Source organism: Schistocerca americana, chromosome 7, assembly GCF_021461395.2.
Source record: "Schistocerca americana isolate TAMUIC-IGC-003095 chromosome 7, iqSchAmer2.1, whole genome shotgun sequence".
Lineage (NCBI taxonomy): Eukaryota > Metazoa > Arthropoda > Insecta > Orthoptera > Acrididae > Schistocerca > Schistocerca americana.
Window position 1 is genome coordinate 54,721,654 of NC_060125.1, and position 15,385 is coordinate 54,737,038.

The 15,385-nt window shown below is 43.2% G+C and overlaps 1 protein-coding gene across 1 annotated transcript in view; it reads right to left on the reverse strand.

Annotated features, from left to right (window-relative positions):
* The window catches only part of LOC124622695, a gene marked incomplete at its 5' end in the record, with an annotated part of 712,404 nt that overhangs the window by 72,874 nt on the left and 624,145 nt on the right, over positions 1 to 15,385 (reverse strand). The window contains 3 exons of the mRNA XM_047148485.1: positions 5,472 to 5,709; positions 8,074 to 8,226; positions 8,449 to 8,529. Coding sequence (XP_047004441.1) covers positions 5,472 to 5,709; positions 8,074 to 8,226; positions 8,449 to 8,529 — 472 coding nt within the window. The remainder of the gene's footprint in view (positions 1 to 5,471; positions 5,710 to 8,073; positions 8,227 to 8,448; positions 8,530 to 15,385) is intronic.

The window sequence follows — 15,385 nt, forward strand, 5'->3', positions numbered from 1 at the left end:
CCCTTATAAAGCCCACCAACCAGAAACAGAGCATCCATTTTGACAGCTGCTATCTCAAGTAAACAACTGGCCACCCACAAACAATGTATTTCCAATGACGAGCAGTTCCTTGAAAAGTATGCTGAATGTTTTACTGGTGCCTTTGCAGGTAGGTAACAACCTCCAAACCTAGTCCACAAACAGAGAGCTCCTATCCCATTTCCACACATGCCTGTAATCCCCCAATCAGCCCCATGAATCAGCTGTATAGGAGAACCCTGTTCATTACCTAATACCACTCTGGACAGTAATAATTCAACAACATCCTTAGCCAGGTCTTCCAATACCCATCCGCATGCCCAGACAAAATATCCTACCCATAATCATTCCCACCTCTCTCAGAGTGGTATACTACCATCCATCCAACCTTACCTGACCTATTCCCCAAACACTCTGCCAGAAGCATGTGGGAGATCCACATACAAGACCTGCATTATGCATCCCCACTCCTCCCTCAGCACATACTACTGTAGTGCTGTCACAAACAAAAACCTTCTCTATCAGAGACAGGAGCCAGCTATGAAAGCAACAGGAGCTAGTTGTGAAAGCAGTAACGCTGTATACCAGCTGTGCTGTAACTTTAGTACAGCTTCTTAAATGTGCATGACCACCAAATGTCCACTAATATGAATGCCAATGTCAAAATGTGACCAAGAAAGAGTTGACCATCCAGTGATAGAGCACCCCATGTCTATGGCCATTCACCAACCACTTTCGTAACCCAACATATACCTACAATTGGCATGTTTTCAGACTCTAGTTGCCTGCCAGAATCAGCCCACATGGCTAGTTGCCTGCCAGAATCAGCCCACATGGCGACAAGCCAGTGTCGGCCTGCACATGTTGCATGTGTATGTCAACTTTCTGGACAATGACCAAAACTTCTAGTTTGTTATCCCTGTTATCTCCTGAAGCCACCGCATGAGATGCCAGTCTCACCACTAGCACAGCACTGTGATATCACATTTTATTATGGAAATAGCTGTGTCATATACTGTGCTGTGTCTAGAAGTCTAGGAGTATGCTCCTTGCATACGAAAATTGAATATTGTCATTGCATTATCTCTCATTTCTATTCTCTCTGTTGTTAAATGTAATGTTAATGGCTACAATTTTGTTCTTGCTCTGATAAAGATGAAGGGAACTTATAATTGTGAATATTATGTATTACAACTTGATAGTAAGAGTAAAAGTTGAATTCAAGGAAGAAGTAAATGAGTGCCCATCTCTAACAAATAATTAGGTGAGACTCAAACATAAATATTACTCTTTGTAGTCATTCTAATTACTACAAAAAGGTTCAGATACACTATGTCGACATGGAGTTGGAGGGGCGCTATGAAGATTGGTGAATAAATCTGCAAACAAACATGGTAACTTTCAATGGACTCAAGAGAACACAACACAAAATCTTCCACAAATCTTTACCAACATATTACCACACGACAAAACATTCACAAGGTGAGTTTAGTTTCAATGAACATTTCAATAAACATTTGAAAATCAAGAATACTTGCTAATCTTGTAAATAAACCCATAAAATACAATAAAAATAACAATATATCACACTTCATAAGACCATGCAACTGTAACCACATCACTTGCTGCTCATAGAAATCCTTCCATCTGCATGATTAAGACACTGCTCAACAATTTGCAGGCAGGATGTGTGTGGCATATACTCTGGGCTCTACAGTGGCCATGCCCAGAATCTCATCACTCGGACACACACTCACCACACAAGAGTTCACTCAGCATACACCCTAGGCTGTATGCTGGCCAAACCCAGTGGCCCATTCAATGGTGCACATGCTGAGCTAACAGTAGCTCTTCCATGTCAGTCCAGATACTCATGGATTAATGGACAGTTACAAGCAAAATGTTATCTTTTCTTGTAACTGACAACAGAACTGTGAAATGCCATTGTTTAGCAACTATCAGACGGTAAGCTAATTATGCTACCATCAAAAGGTCTAATGTGTTTTCAGTGTTATGCCATTCCTAGCAATGAGTACATTGTTGTTGTCTGCTTAGGAGCCAGTTTATTCAACATGTACCTGTATACTGGTCACAACAAAATGGTGACAGGGGTAAAGTCTACACTCCTGCGACATCCACCCAGCTGCTGCCCTTCTCCAGTCATGCCTCATGTTGCCCTTCCTCTTTGAGTCTTAAATGATGCAGCCATTGCCAGCCTTCCTCACTGGGGTGGTGCTGCCCAAGATGCATCAATGGGGCAGCAAGATTCTAGGTTTACAAAGTTGCATTTTCTGTCATTAGCATTGAGGGTTTCAGACAATTTGGACAGATGTTTTACTGTCCCCCACCCCGGGGAGACAGTGCTTCTCGGTATTCTTTCTACATTCACGGTATTCTAACATCTGACACTTGCTACAGTATGTTTGTTGTACACTCCAATATCCCACTCCTCATTCTAGTTTTGTTGCAAACTCCACAGCAGGCATGGGTAAACGTGCAAGGAGCCACACCACGCACTGTCTCTGCCTGCTCGGCTCTCCAGGACTCCTTTGAGCCAGTGGCACCACAAGAAGCCACAAGGTCAAGTGCCATCAGATGACCTCACCATGGAACAGGAGGTGTCCAGCCACGTTTGTGGAGCACCTCCAGTGTCAGTCACCTCTAGATGACACTGCCACAGTTCTCTGTTTCTGGAATGGCTCCAGATCTTGACTTCTCTCCTGGGCTCTGCCAGCCTCTCCACCTTTTTACAGGAACCTCTGTACCTCATCCCCTTCTCAAGTCTCAATTCTAAGCCTCTTCTCTTCATGCTCCTATGCATGCTCAGCCAACTTTGCACACAATGTATTCTTCTGGTGCTCTATCTTCTTCCTTCTAAGCTTGGCTACACATGCCAGGCGCCAGGTCACAGCCCCACACCTGAGGACACCCCAGCATCAGCCCAGGGATAACATCTCTCCCTTGTGAACAGCTGTCGGCACTGTTTTTCCCAGTATTGCGTGGTCAATGCTGTCTCCCCGCACTGGGATAGGGGGGGGGGGGGTGAGGGGGGAAGGGGGGAGGGTAGATTCTGTGGCAAGCACTGCACAACATTCCAGCACCATGATGCAAGACCATTACAATAACTTTGTCACCTTTACCCTAAGGGGAAGGAGGATGTAGAATCTTCAGCTATCATTGAGATGGGTCCACCATTTGTCCCCAAGGAAGCTGCGCACCGGTTCATCAATCGGAGCACACGGTAACCACTCAGCATTCACTCAACGTACCCTCAGGGCTGTACACTGGCCACAACCAGTATCCCATCCAACTGAGTACATACTGAACCAATGGTAACCAGATTATGTTGACTTTGACACTGGCTTGGACAAATGGACTAACAGACAGTTACTTGCCAGTGTTATCTCTCATATGTTTTCAGTGTTATGCCACTCTTAATAAAGAATACATTGTTCTTGTCTACTTGAGACCCTGTTTCTTTAATATGCACCTGTACACCAGTCACAACAGAACACACTGCTAGACATGTTTGACCACAGTGGCTGCTTCATGTCATCTGATCTGCCCACCCATCAAGACTACAGTCTCCAAACTATGTACCTGGAGATTGTCATTACAACAAATTCTTCAATCCCACAATCTTCCTGGCTTCAGTCTCTGGTAACCTCTGACCCTGAGCCACCTCCACACCTGTCCCCAAACCCTCCACTTGACCATATCTGTTTACTTTCAGTCTGTTGTATCGTGCCCCCCCCCCCCCCCCCCCCCAATCCACTCATCTAATTCATTGTATGCCACATGCAGTTCTCCCTACCTGTGCCAGGAAAAGCAGTGGTGCCACATACCTATCACATTCCCTTGCGGTCTCCACTTAACAGCCTTCAGTCATCTTCTTCTTCTCTCTCCACCTGTGTTTCCCTTTCACCCAGTCCACCATACACGTCTCATCCCAGTACAGTTTCACCACCAAAACAATATACTTGACAAGGATACTTAAGCTGTGTGTGTGTGTGTGTGTGTGTGTGTGTGTGTGTGTGTGTGTGTGCGTGTGTGTTTCGTGTTAGGTTAGTTGTCATTACAACAAATTCTTCAATCCCACAATCCTCCTGGCATCAGTCTCTGCTAACCTCTGACCCACAGCCACCTCCACACCTGTCCTCAAACCCTCCACTTGACCCCAGAAATATTTCCAATCCTGTTTAACATGCCTGTCGACCACTCAGCATTTCAAGAAATGGTGAGTGGTAACCTTTACACCTTTCAATATTCACAAACATAACAAAGTGCACAAACACAAGAGACAAACTCCAATTTATTATTACTAAACCATCAACAATATTATGAAAAGGGTAGAATGCTACTCACTGTAAAGATAACATGTTGAGTTACAGAGGTGCACAATTAAATACTGTTACACATTGAGCTTTTAGCCAAAGCCTCCTTCAGAAAAGAAAAAACACAAATTTGCTCTGGGCAGAGTGGTCGGGATGGTGGTCATGAGTGTGTGAGGTGTGCTTGCTTTTACGAATGTATGTGTATTTTCTTTTCTGCTGAAGGCTTTGGCTGAAAGCTCAATATGTAACAGCCTTTTCATTGTTCCTGTCTACAACTCAATGTGTGATCTATAATGTGAGTAGCAGTCTATCTTTTTTGTGATATTGTTTATATTCCTACCTGGATTTTCCATTGTTTCATTACCAAACTATCTGTGGCATCAGTCAATATTTTCGAATACTGGAGGAAATATTTTGCATTGAATGACTAAATTGATGGGGTTGCGGTGAAGGCAGGTGTCAGAATCAAATTCTTTTGAAAACCCCTAAGAAAATGTAATTCATCATTATGAAAGCTACACATAAAGTCCTCTTCTAACCAGTCACTGAGTTTAATCTGTACATCAGCTAACCTTACATACTTGAATTAATGAGTGACTGAGATGATTCAGACAAAAGCTGTATCATTTGACATGGATTTTTTTCTTTAGTACAAAAGTGCCACCAAAGAACTGACAAAATCAAGTGGGAAACAAAACAAGAATGATGATGTACTTCACAGAAAGATCTATTCTTAAATTCTGAGAACAGACATTTCAAGACTACTAAAGAAACACATTATTTATTCCCACTGTATCGTACATAATGACCACAATTATAAATTTAGAGCTGTTCAGCCTTATATAACAGTGTACCAAGAGCAATTTTCCCAAACTCAATTTGTGAATGGATTATGGTGGAAAGAAGATTACACTGGTGCAGTATTACAATATTCGACACAGTCAGTGCATAATAGAGTACAGACAAAGATGTAAATGCAATTTATGAGAGTACTGTCACATCAGCCACAGAATGAAGAATAATTGTGAACAATGAAGATCACTGAACAATGGGAGAATAGTAATGAATAAATTAGCTCCTGTGCAAAGGAGTTCTGCCACACACTAAATGAGGACCCACCTCTACTACCAGTGACACCTGCAGGTCCAGGCCTTTGCTGGGTCAGCTGCTGCACTTGCAGGCTGAGCTGCTTGCGTTGCCTTGTGAGGTCTCCCACCAGCCTCTGCACTCTTCTCAACTCTGCCTCCAGTGCAGCTGTCCCACCACCTGGTTCTGTTATTGGCTGTTGCAGTTTTTGGCGTAAAATTACAAGCTCCTGTTCCAGGCGTGCATTCTCTGCTACTGTTTCTTCAAGTTTCTGCAATGATATTTTTTAATCATATCTCATGTTATGTCGGAAGCAGCTTACATCAGTTTTATGAATGATACTTTATTTATTTATGTAGTTGTTCCACTATGCATTAGTGTGCGTGCAATGTAATAATATAGAATGCATCAAAATAAAAGTTATATGATTGAAAAATATACCAAAGAAACCTAATTCCAACCATTTAAGTGACTGGTTGGAACAGTGGTATTAACATAGTTAAAACTGATTAAGAGACTGCTAAAAATGGTAAACAGAAGTAAAAGTGCAAAATTAACTGTTCTACAAGGATTTTCAACTGATATTAATGACTCAAAAACTACCAGAAAAAACAAAGGGGATGCATAAAATACATTTATTTCTCTTAAATAAGTTTTATCCAAAACATAAAAGTCTTACCAACCAAATAGTTTACTTTAAAAGAACCTTCAAAAGGGGGTGAAACTGACTGATTATGGACCTTAAATACATCAGAAGCCAATAAAATTATTATTACTTTTTTTCAGAGCATCAGCAACGAGCTGTAGTCATACAATTTTTGGTCTTTATTACCTCTTGCTCTAACAGATCATAAAATTAGAAAAAGAAAAAGCTGTGTCGGTCAATTTCACCCCACCTGGGGGTGAGGCTGACCAATTATCTTTTATGCGATAATTGTGGATTGTTTATGACTCTAGGGTGACTTTAATTATTCTGAATACTTTATCAATAACTGAAAAATGTACCTGCATAACAATTAAATTTTAATACTAATATCGGAGTAACATACAAAGAAGGATTAACGACAAAAAAAATGTGATCACAAATTTGCTTTATGAACATCTGAAGAAACACACACACTTCTTCTTTAGCACTAAAAACTGGCTGACTGCCTTGTGTTTTAACATGATGACTGTGAATCCTGTTTATCATGGTTCCTTTGGAAATTTTATACGCTCAGCTAGCCTTGTTAATTCTTAGTTTTCCTTTTAGAATTTCTGTGAGACATAGTCCAAAAATATACAGGATACATTTCCTTAATTCACCCAATTTTCATTTGTACACCTGCAGCATTTTCACACTGACAACTCTTATGATCTCAACTGTATGATGTAACAGACAAAACCACAACCCACATCACAAATTCAAAATTTAACATACAGACACTTGTAACAATGATTTCCCCACTACACTGTCAGACTGTTATAAGACAATTATTGCTGAATCCATTTTGTCACAATTTTGCTGGATTCATTAGATCACATTTTTGCTGCATTCATGAATACTTTTTTTTGTAAAAGAACTGCTTGGGAAAAGACTGTCAACTTCACCCGAATCAACGAAGAATTTGCAAAGTTTTATTTGTGTGTCTATAAATAGTTAAACATAATAGATTAAAATTCAGTTATTGTTCTGCTTGTCATTGTGAATGGTCAATGCATGAGAGACCTAGACACATGAGTTGTTTTATGTCAGTTAAATAAATAAAAGTTTTAACGCACTAAAAATGTTAAAAAGAATTGTCCTTCTGAAAATGATTAGTATTCAGATAGAGGTTCAGAATACTAGAAATTTAACCATTGACATGAGTTAACAATTTTCAAACAATTAATATAATAGCTAAAATAAAATTTTTTTACCATCAGTGTGTCGTTATTTAACATATAATGTTTTTTGAATTTCAACCAACATCACACCATGTGATGGGAATTCAGAGTAATATTAATTCACATCTTGTACCTAGCAGTATGCAAATAGAATACCAAACCCTTCTACAGTATTCTTGTTAGTTGTCATACGTGCTTCTAACATAATGTGTTATGCCTGCAAATAATCTGCTAAAAAAATTACTGCAACAGTTGTAAAATGTTCTTTGAGATGGTGAGTTGGAGGGCTCTGCTCATAATGCTCCAAACATTCACAATTGGAGAGATATCTGGTGACCTTATGGCCAAAGTAGGGTTTGTTAAGAATGAAGACAAGCTGTAGAAACTCTTGCTACATGTGAGTGGGCATTATATTGCTGAAATGTAGCCCCACAATGGCTTGCCGTGAAGGGCAACAAAACAGAACGAAGAACATCGTCGATGTACCTGTGTGCTGTAAAGATGCCACAGACAGCAACAAAAGGGATGCTGCTATGAAATGAAAAGGGACTCTAAACCATCACTCGTTTGTCGGGCTGTATGGTGGGCAACAGTCAGGTTGGTAAATGACAGCTGTCTGGAGCATCTCCAGAGATGTCTTTGGCTGGAATATCATTATCTTCAGTGATGAGACCCATTTCGAATGGGCCTCAATGACCAGCCATTTTTAAAATCAAACCTATTCCACAGATTTTGCTATCACTAAAATGCATTTCTCAAATCTATTTACCTTGGAATTGTGTGCAAGTAAGAGGCGAACACGGCTCAGCTCTCTTTCCAGTGCTCGTTGTTGCTTGCGGAAGTGTTCCACTTCAACTGGTGAGAAATGACTGTTGTTCTGAAGCTTGTGCCGAAGACCAGCTAGGGCTCTCTCTAGCAGTTCCTGCACATTTCAATTCTTTATTGGCAATAAAATATAAATGACTTTTTTTTTAATTTCACAAGAAAAAATTATGAATAGTCAAACTGGAATATTAGTGAAAATACAAAAATATTAATTGTGAAAAAAATGCATAACAAAGTAATAACTCCTGTTTAGGGCAATGATTTGCGTACTTCTACAAGAAAACTTTGACTGTAACAGTTCCAACCACTAAAAAATCACCTTATCCTGTTGAAGACTCTGCAATGTGCTGGATTCCTCTTGCAGCAACCGGTCCAAGCGATATAACTGCTGCACTTTAGCCTGTTTTGAAATAAATAGAATAACAAAGTCAGGGTGCTACAAAAAATGTATTTCCACAAATCTTATGTCACTGTTCACCAAGAAATAACGTTACACATCAATTAAAACACTTCTGATTCTGAATGTAACATAAAAAATTGCTAATTAACTAGTATCATTCAGAATTGTTTGAAATTCTTGTTTATCCTTCTTCCATATAGAAAGGAACAACAAATGAGAACATGGACACAAACATAGAAACAATCTATGTACTGATGTGAGCAGTTGCTGACAATAAGTACGAAAATAATATGAGAGTGAGTGCCTGCTGCACTGTGCTTATAAAGAGGAGGGCTCCAGTAAATACAAAGTGAAAGCAATGCCATGTGCACAAGTCATGTGGCACACTCCAGGTGGCCTCTGATGGACAATCTGCGCAGATGCTGTTGGTAAAATATTTGAAGGGTTATGCACTGGTGGCCTGGTACTGCGGTACCCATCCAGGCATTACATACAGGGTTATAGCACCCCCTCCCCCCTCGGGGAAAGGTACCACAAAGTGGTGGAACTGTGCCAACAGTGGAGGTACTGGCCACTCAGGGGCGGTTGTGTGGGAGGTCCCAAGGTGCTTGAACAGCCAGTGGCGGAATTGTCAGTGGCAGCAAAGCATCACTGAAAGGCCCAAAAGCAGGTGCCAGGGGACTGGACCCCATAGGAGAGGCAGGAGGTGGCAACACCTACAAGGGAGGCAGGCCTGCCGCCTCCTCCCCCCCCCCCCCTGCCCCCCAACAGCAGGGAAGACCCACAAGACTGGGACAGGTGCTGAGGGAAGAGGCAGAGGTGGTGGCAGTGGATCCGCAGCTCTCAACATGGCACATGGATACACCTGGTCATGATGGTGCACCACCAAGCTATAACTGATGCACACCATACAAATGCCATGGCCTCAGCAGCTGTGGATTGTGGCTGGACTTGAGTTTGGTCAGTGGCCAAAATCCTGAGACCAGACTGCAGAGCCAGGAGCGAGCCACAATGGATGAATGGGTGTCAGTGGGGCAGCATAAGCAGGTGCAGGATTGTACGTGGCTGGCAACACTGGAGCATTCTGGCCAGATTCTGATCCCCCACTGGTACAAACCTATAGGAACTCAAGAAGTGTGTTCAGGCATCATCTGTGGAGAACTCCACAACGTACTTCTTCATTTGAACCCTGAATGGGTGAACGAGACGTTCCACCTCACTGTTCGATTGGGGATGAAAAGCACGAGTATTCACATGGGGAATACCTTGACAGGTACAGAAATTGTGAAAGGTCTAAGACACAAACAGTGGAGGTTTATCTACCATAACCATATAAGGCAATCATTCAATAGAAAATACTTTGGAGTGGACCTGAATCATATCTGCAGCTGACATCAAAGGACAGGGTAACATATGGAAATTTAGAGGAACAATCAGAACCAACAACCAGTAAGAATGTAGGAAAGGTCCTACAGATCAACATGACTGCATTCCTGTGGAAGCTGTGGTGTGGGTGTGCCACAGAGAAAGCATCACCTGAGGTGCTGCCTGTTGGGTAGCATTCTGAGAGCAGACTGCAACAAGACACACAATGTCACCGTCAATTCCGGGCCAAAATATGTGCCACAGGGAAATAACTGTTTATGTGAGACCCTCCCTTCCCCCAACGTCCCTTATTTAGGAACTGAAGCACATCCCACCATAGGAAAGCCACAATCACACTAAGAGTACAGGATAGCTAGGATCACAACTCTAGCTAAGAGAACAACACCATGAAATACCGAAAGGCAGTGATAGGAGGCAAAATAGTTATGCAAAGGATCAAAAGCCATGCCCAGAGGCTTGTCCAGCAACCATGTCAAATGAGGTGAACAGCTTGACACAATGCCAGATCAGTAGGGGCAGACACTGCAATCTGGGCCCTTCCACTATATTTGAACCTCAAAATCTATGAGAAAACAAAGGATTCATTCTGATTAAAAGTAGTATCCAGCCCCATTGAAATCTGGAACAGCACATCAGCATTGGCATGCTGTGCAGTAGGCTGAAAATGTATTCATAGTTGTAGTGAAACAGAAACAAGTCCCAACATTGGAGGTGATGTGCTGTTTTGTTGGGCAACAAAGAAGGACAGATCAAACAATGAAACCGAGAATTTACGGTCCGTAATGAGTGGAGTTGAGTGTTTTTGATGTGTAAGCTGTTGGGTGTTCAGAATCATCTGCATACCGATGTACCCCGAGTCCATACTGAGAAGTGTCCATAACCAAAACCAGGCGATGGCCAGGAGGGAAAATAGCCAAACAAGGAATCAAATGTACTTTATATTCGAAAAGCATGAACGTACTCTTGCAGGCTGGTATCCACTGAAGAGGTATGTTCTTGTGTAGCAACTCATAGAAGGGATTGGACCAACATGGTTGCACTCAGAATGAATATGTGATAATAAGCAGTTTTACCTAGAAATTCTTAAGAGTTCCTTGACATCTATAGGGTGAGGCAGAGCCATGACAGCAGTGGCATGATGAAGTAAAGGCTTAACATCATCCTGAGAAACTTCAATCCTGAAATACACAATGGATGGCTGAAAGAAGTGTGACATGACCGAGCTGCATTTCAACCCTGCAGTCTGTAAGACCATGAACAAGGTGCAAAAGTTACATGAATTCCCTTCCGTTGATGTACTCATCACGATTTCATTAAGATAGTTGATGCAGCCCGGAACAGACATCATCAATTGTTCCACAAATGCTGAAATACTGCCAGGGAACTAGCCACATCAAGTGGGAAGCAGTAATATTGGTACAACATGAAGGGGGTGTTAATCACAAGGAGCCATTTAGAATCCCCATCTGTTGGAACCTGTAAATAGTCTGCAGATAAATCAATTTTGGAGAAAAACTGGCTCCTGGGAAGTTTAGCCAATAACCAGATGGGGCCTTTAGGTGTCAATGATAGACTGAGTATAACTGAAACTTTGGAGTCACCATAGAGGCGAAGCTGGCCAGTAGCTTTTTAAAAATCACAAGTGGGCTCGATCACTCAGATGGTTCAAATGGCTCTGAGCACTATGCGAATTAACTTCTGAGGTCATCAGTCACCTAGAACTTAGAACTAATTAAGCCTAACTAACCTAAGGACATCACACACATCCATGCCCGAGGCAGGATTCGAACCTGCGAGCGTAGCGGTCGCTCAGTTCCATTGATCTCACCCGATGTAATAAGCTGTATGACCCCCAACAACATCAGCCTGTATAATTCTGCTTTCACTTGATCACTCAGAGGCAATGGAATATCGCATACTCGAAAGAAAAAAATGTCATTGCACTATAGGTTTTACAGTAATGTGTGCCACAAAATTAGTGGCACAACCTGACCCACTGGGAAATGAGAATCTAACTGCTGGTAAGAGACCTGGCATAAATGAGGTGCACCATATGAATGGAAAAACCAAAAGCATTGAAAGAAGCCACACCGACAAATTTGCAGTGTCAGCATACCACATCTTTATGCATAGTGGAAGCCATAAACAGCCCCAAAACTGGAATATGCTGCTTGTTGTAACTCACCAAACATCAAATAACAGGAGGCAACACCAGAGATCCCAAATCCTCATAAGTTTGTGAGTTCATTTAATCATGGCTTCACCCGTGTCCACTTGTAGTCTGGCCATATTGTCACCACTCGCATTCAATAAACAATTTGTTATGATTTGTAAGCGCTGGTGACACACAATTAACATCCACGATCATGACAGCAGGAGGAGGCTGCGAATGACACACAGGCCCCTTATGTTCTTTTTGTCAACAGTTGTCACAAGTTGCCCGGCGCTCACGGTGCGCAAGGCAGAATGGCCAAGAGGGGAGTGCAGAGCAGTGCCGTTGCTGTGGTTTCATGGTGGTGATTGTTGTTGCACTGTGGTACAACACTGTCCTACGTGGTGATGACACCTGAGTTGTACAGCTGTCACATCGTTCTCCCCCCCTAGAACCGACTGATGCCCGACAACCAGGAACAGGAGCCACCACAGTGATGTTATACCAGATCTCAATCTGATCATCTGCAGCATGACATACTTCAAACTTGCGACAACTGTCGACAAAAAGAACATACAGGGCCTGTGTGTCATTCGCAGCCTCCTCCTGCTGTCATGATCGTGGATGTTAATTGTCAGTCAGTGTGCTCCCTGCCGCCGTTGGATAAGCAGCTGCAGCAGCAAGTCGTATACTCCTAGCTCACTCATTTGTTACATAGTTTAATTCTTAATTTCTTTGCGTGTTTTTGGTACTTGCATTGTTTAATTCATAAATTTCAGGCGTATTATAGTATTTGAGAGTTGTAGCATCGCATTTTAGTACCTGAATAGTGTAAATTCGCGTAGTCGTTTGTCTTCTGTTTTTGTTTTGAACGGCCAGTGTCGGTTGGTAAGTCAGTGTGCTCCCTGCCACCATTGGATAAGCAGCTGCAGCAGCAAGTCGTATACTCCTAGCTCACTCATTTGTTACATAGTTTAATTCTTAATTTCTTTGCGTGTTTTTGGTACCTTCATTGTCTAATTCATAAACTTCGGGCGTATTATAGTATTTGAGAGTTGTAGCATCGCATTTTAGTACCTGAATAGTGTAAAATCGCGTAGTCTCCTTCCGCCGCCGAGCAGTGTGTCAGCAGTGCGCAAGTAGCAGCATTACTTCATTTACTAGGCAATCTTGTATTTTAATAACCGTTTAAATTTTGTGTCGATCTGTTTGCGCTCTCTGTAGATGAGTTCAGACGTTCTTTGCACAACAGTTTTTAGCACGGATAGGGACTGCAACTGCTGTGTTCGGATGCAGGCTGAGTTGGCATCCCTTCACTCCCAGCTTCTGGCAGTGTTTGCTTTGGTCACACAGCTTGAGGCTGTTGCCAATGGGCATCACTGTTGGGGTCCGGATGGGGGTTTGTCGGGGACAGCCAGCTCATCCCACGCATCCCCCGATCGGACTACGACTCTGGTTGCCCGGGATACTGCCCGCATTGAGGCTGATCCCTCACCTGTGGTAGAGTGGGAAGTCGTCTCAAGGTGTGGCAGGGGGCGAAAGACATTCCGGAGGGCTGAACGGAAGGCCTCTCCAGTTTGGTTGGTTGGTTGGTTGGTTGGTTTGGGGCAGGAGACCAGACAGCGTGGTCATCGGTCTCATCGGATTAGGGAAGGATTGGGAAGGAAGTCGGCCGTGCCCTTTCAGAGGAACCATCCCGGCATTTGCCTGGAGTGATTTAGGGAAATCACGGAAAACCTAAATCAGGATGGCCGGACACGGGATTGAACCGTCGTCCTCCCGAATGCGAGTCCAGTGTCTAACCACTGCGCCACCCCGCTCGGTTCTCTCCAGTTTGTCTGACGAACCGGTTTCAGGGTCTGTCTCAGGCTGATACTGATCTTCGGCCTGACATGGCTGCTTGTCTTGTTCCAGAGGTTGCCACTTCAGTCTGCAAGATCCGGGCGGTCGCAGAGGGTGGGCTTACTGGTAGTTGGGAGCTCCAACATCAGGCACGTAATGGGGCCCCTTAGGGATATGGCAGCAAGAGAGGGGAAGAAAACCAATGTGCACTCCGTGTGCATACCGGGGGGAGTCATTCCAGATGTGGAAAGGGTCCTTCCGGATGCCATGAAGGGTACAGGGTGCACCCATCTGCAGGTGGTCACTCATGTCGGCACCAATGATGTGTGTCGCTATGGATCGGAGGAAATCCTCTCTGGCTTCCGGCGGCTATCTGATTTGGTGAAGACTGCCAGTCTCGCTAGCGGGATGAAAGCAGAGCTCACCATCTGCAGCATCGTCGACAGGACTGACTGTGGACCTTTGGTACAGAGCCGAGTGGAGGGTCTGAATCAGAGGCTGAGACGGTTCTGCGACCGTGTGGGCTGCAGATTCCTCGACTTGCGCCATAGGGTGGTGGTGTTTCGGGTTCCGCTGGATAGATCAGGAGTCCACTACACGCAACAAGCGGCTACACAGGTAGCAGGGGTTGTGTGGCATGGGCTGGGCAGTTTTTTAGGTTAGATGGCCTTGGGCAAGTACAGAAAGGGCAACAGCCTCAACAGGTGCAGGGCAAAGTCAGGAATGTGGGGACCAAGCAGCAATCGGTATTGTAATTGTAAACTGTTGAAGCTGCGTTGGTAAAGTACCGGAACTTCAAGCACTGATAGACAGCACCGAAGCTGAAACCGTTATAGGTACAGAAAGCTGGCTGAAGCCAGAGATAAAATCTGCCAAAATTTTTACGAAGGTACAGATGGTGTTTAGAAAGAATAGATTGCATGCAACCGGTGGTGGAGTGTTTGTCGCTGTTAGTAGTGGTTTATCCTGTAGTGAAGCAGAAGTGGATAGCTCCTGTGAATTATTATGGGTGGAGGTTACACTCAACAACCGAGCTAGGTTAAGAATTGGCTCCATTAACTGACCTCCCGACTCAGCAGCATTAGTGGCAGAAAAACTGAGAGAAAATTTGGAATACATTTCACATAAATTTTCTCACCATGTTATAGTCTTAGGTGGAGATTTCAATTTACCATATATAGACTGGGACACTCAGATGTTTAGGATGGGTGGTAGGGACAGAGCATCAAGTGACATTATACTGAGTGCACTATCCGAAAATTACCTCAAGCAATTAAACAGAGAACCGACTCGTGGAGATAACATCGTGGACCTACTGATAACAAACAGACCCGAACTTTTCGACTCTGTATGTGCAGAACAGGGAATCAGTGATCATAAGGCCGTTGCAGCATCCCTGAATATGGAAGTTAATAGGAATATTAAAAAAGGGAGGAAGGTTTATCTGTTTAGCAAGAGTAATAGAAGGCAGATTTC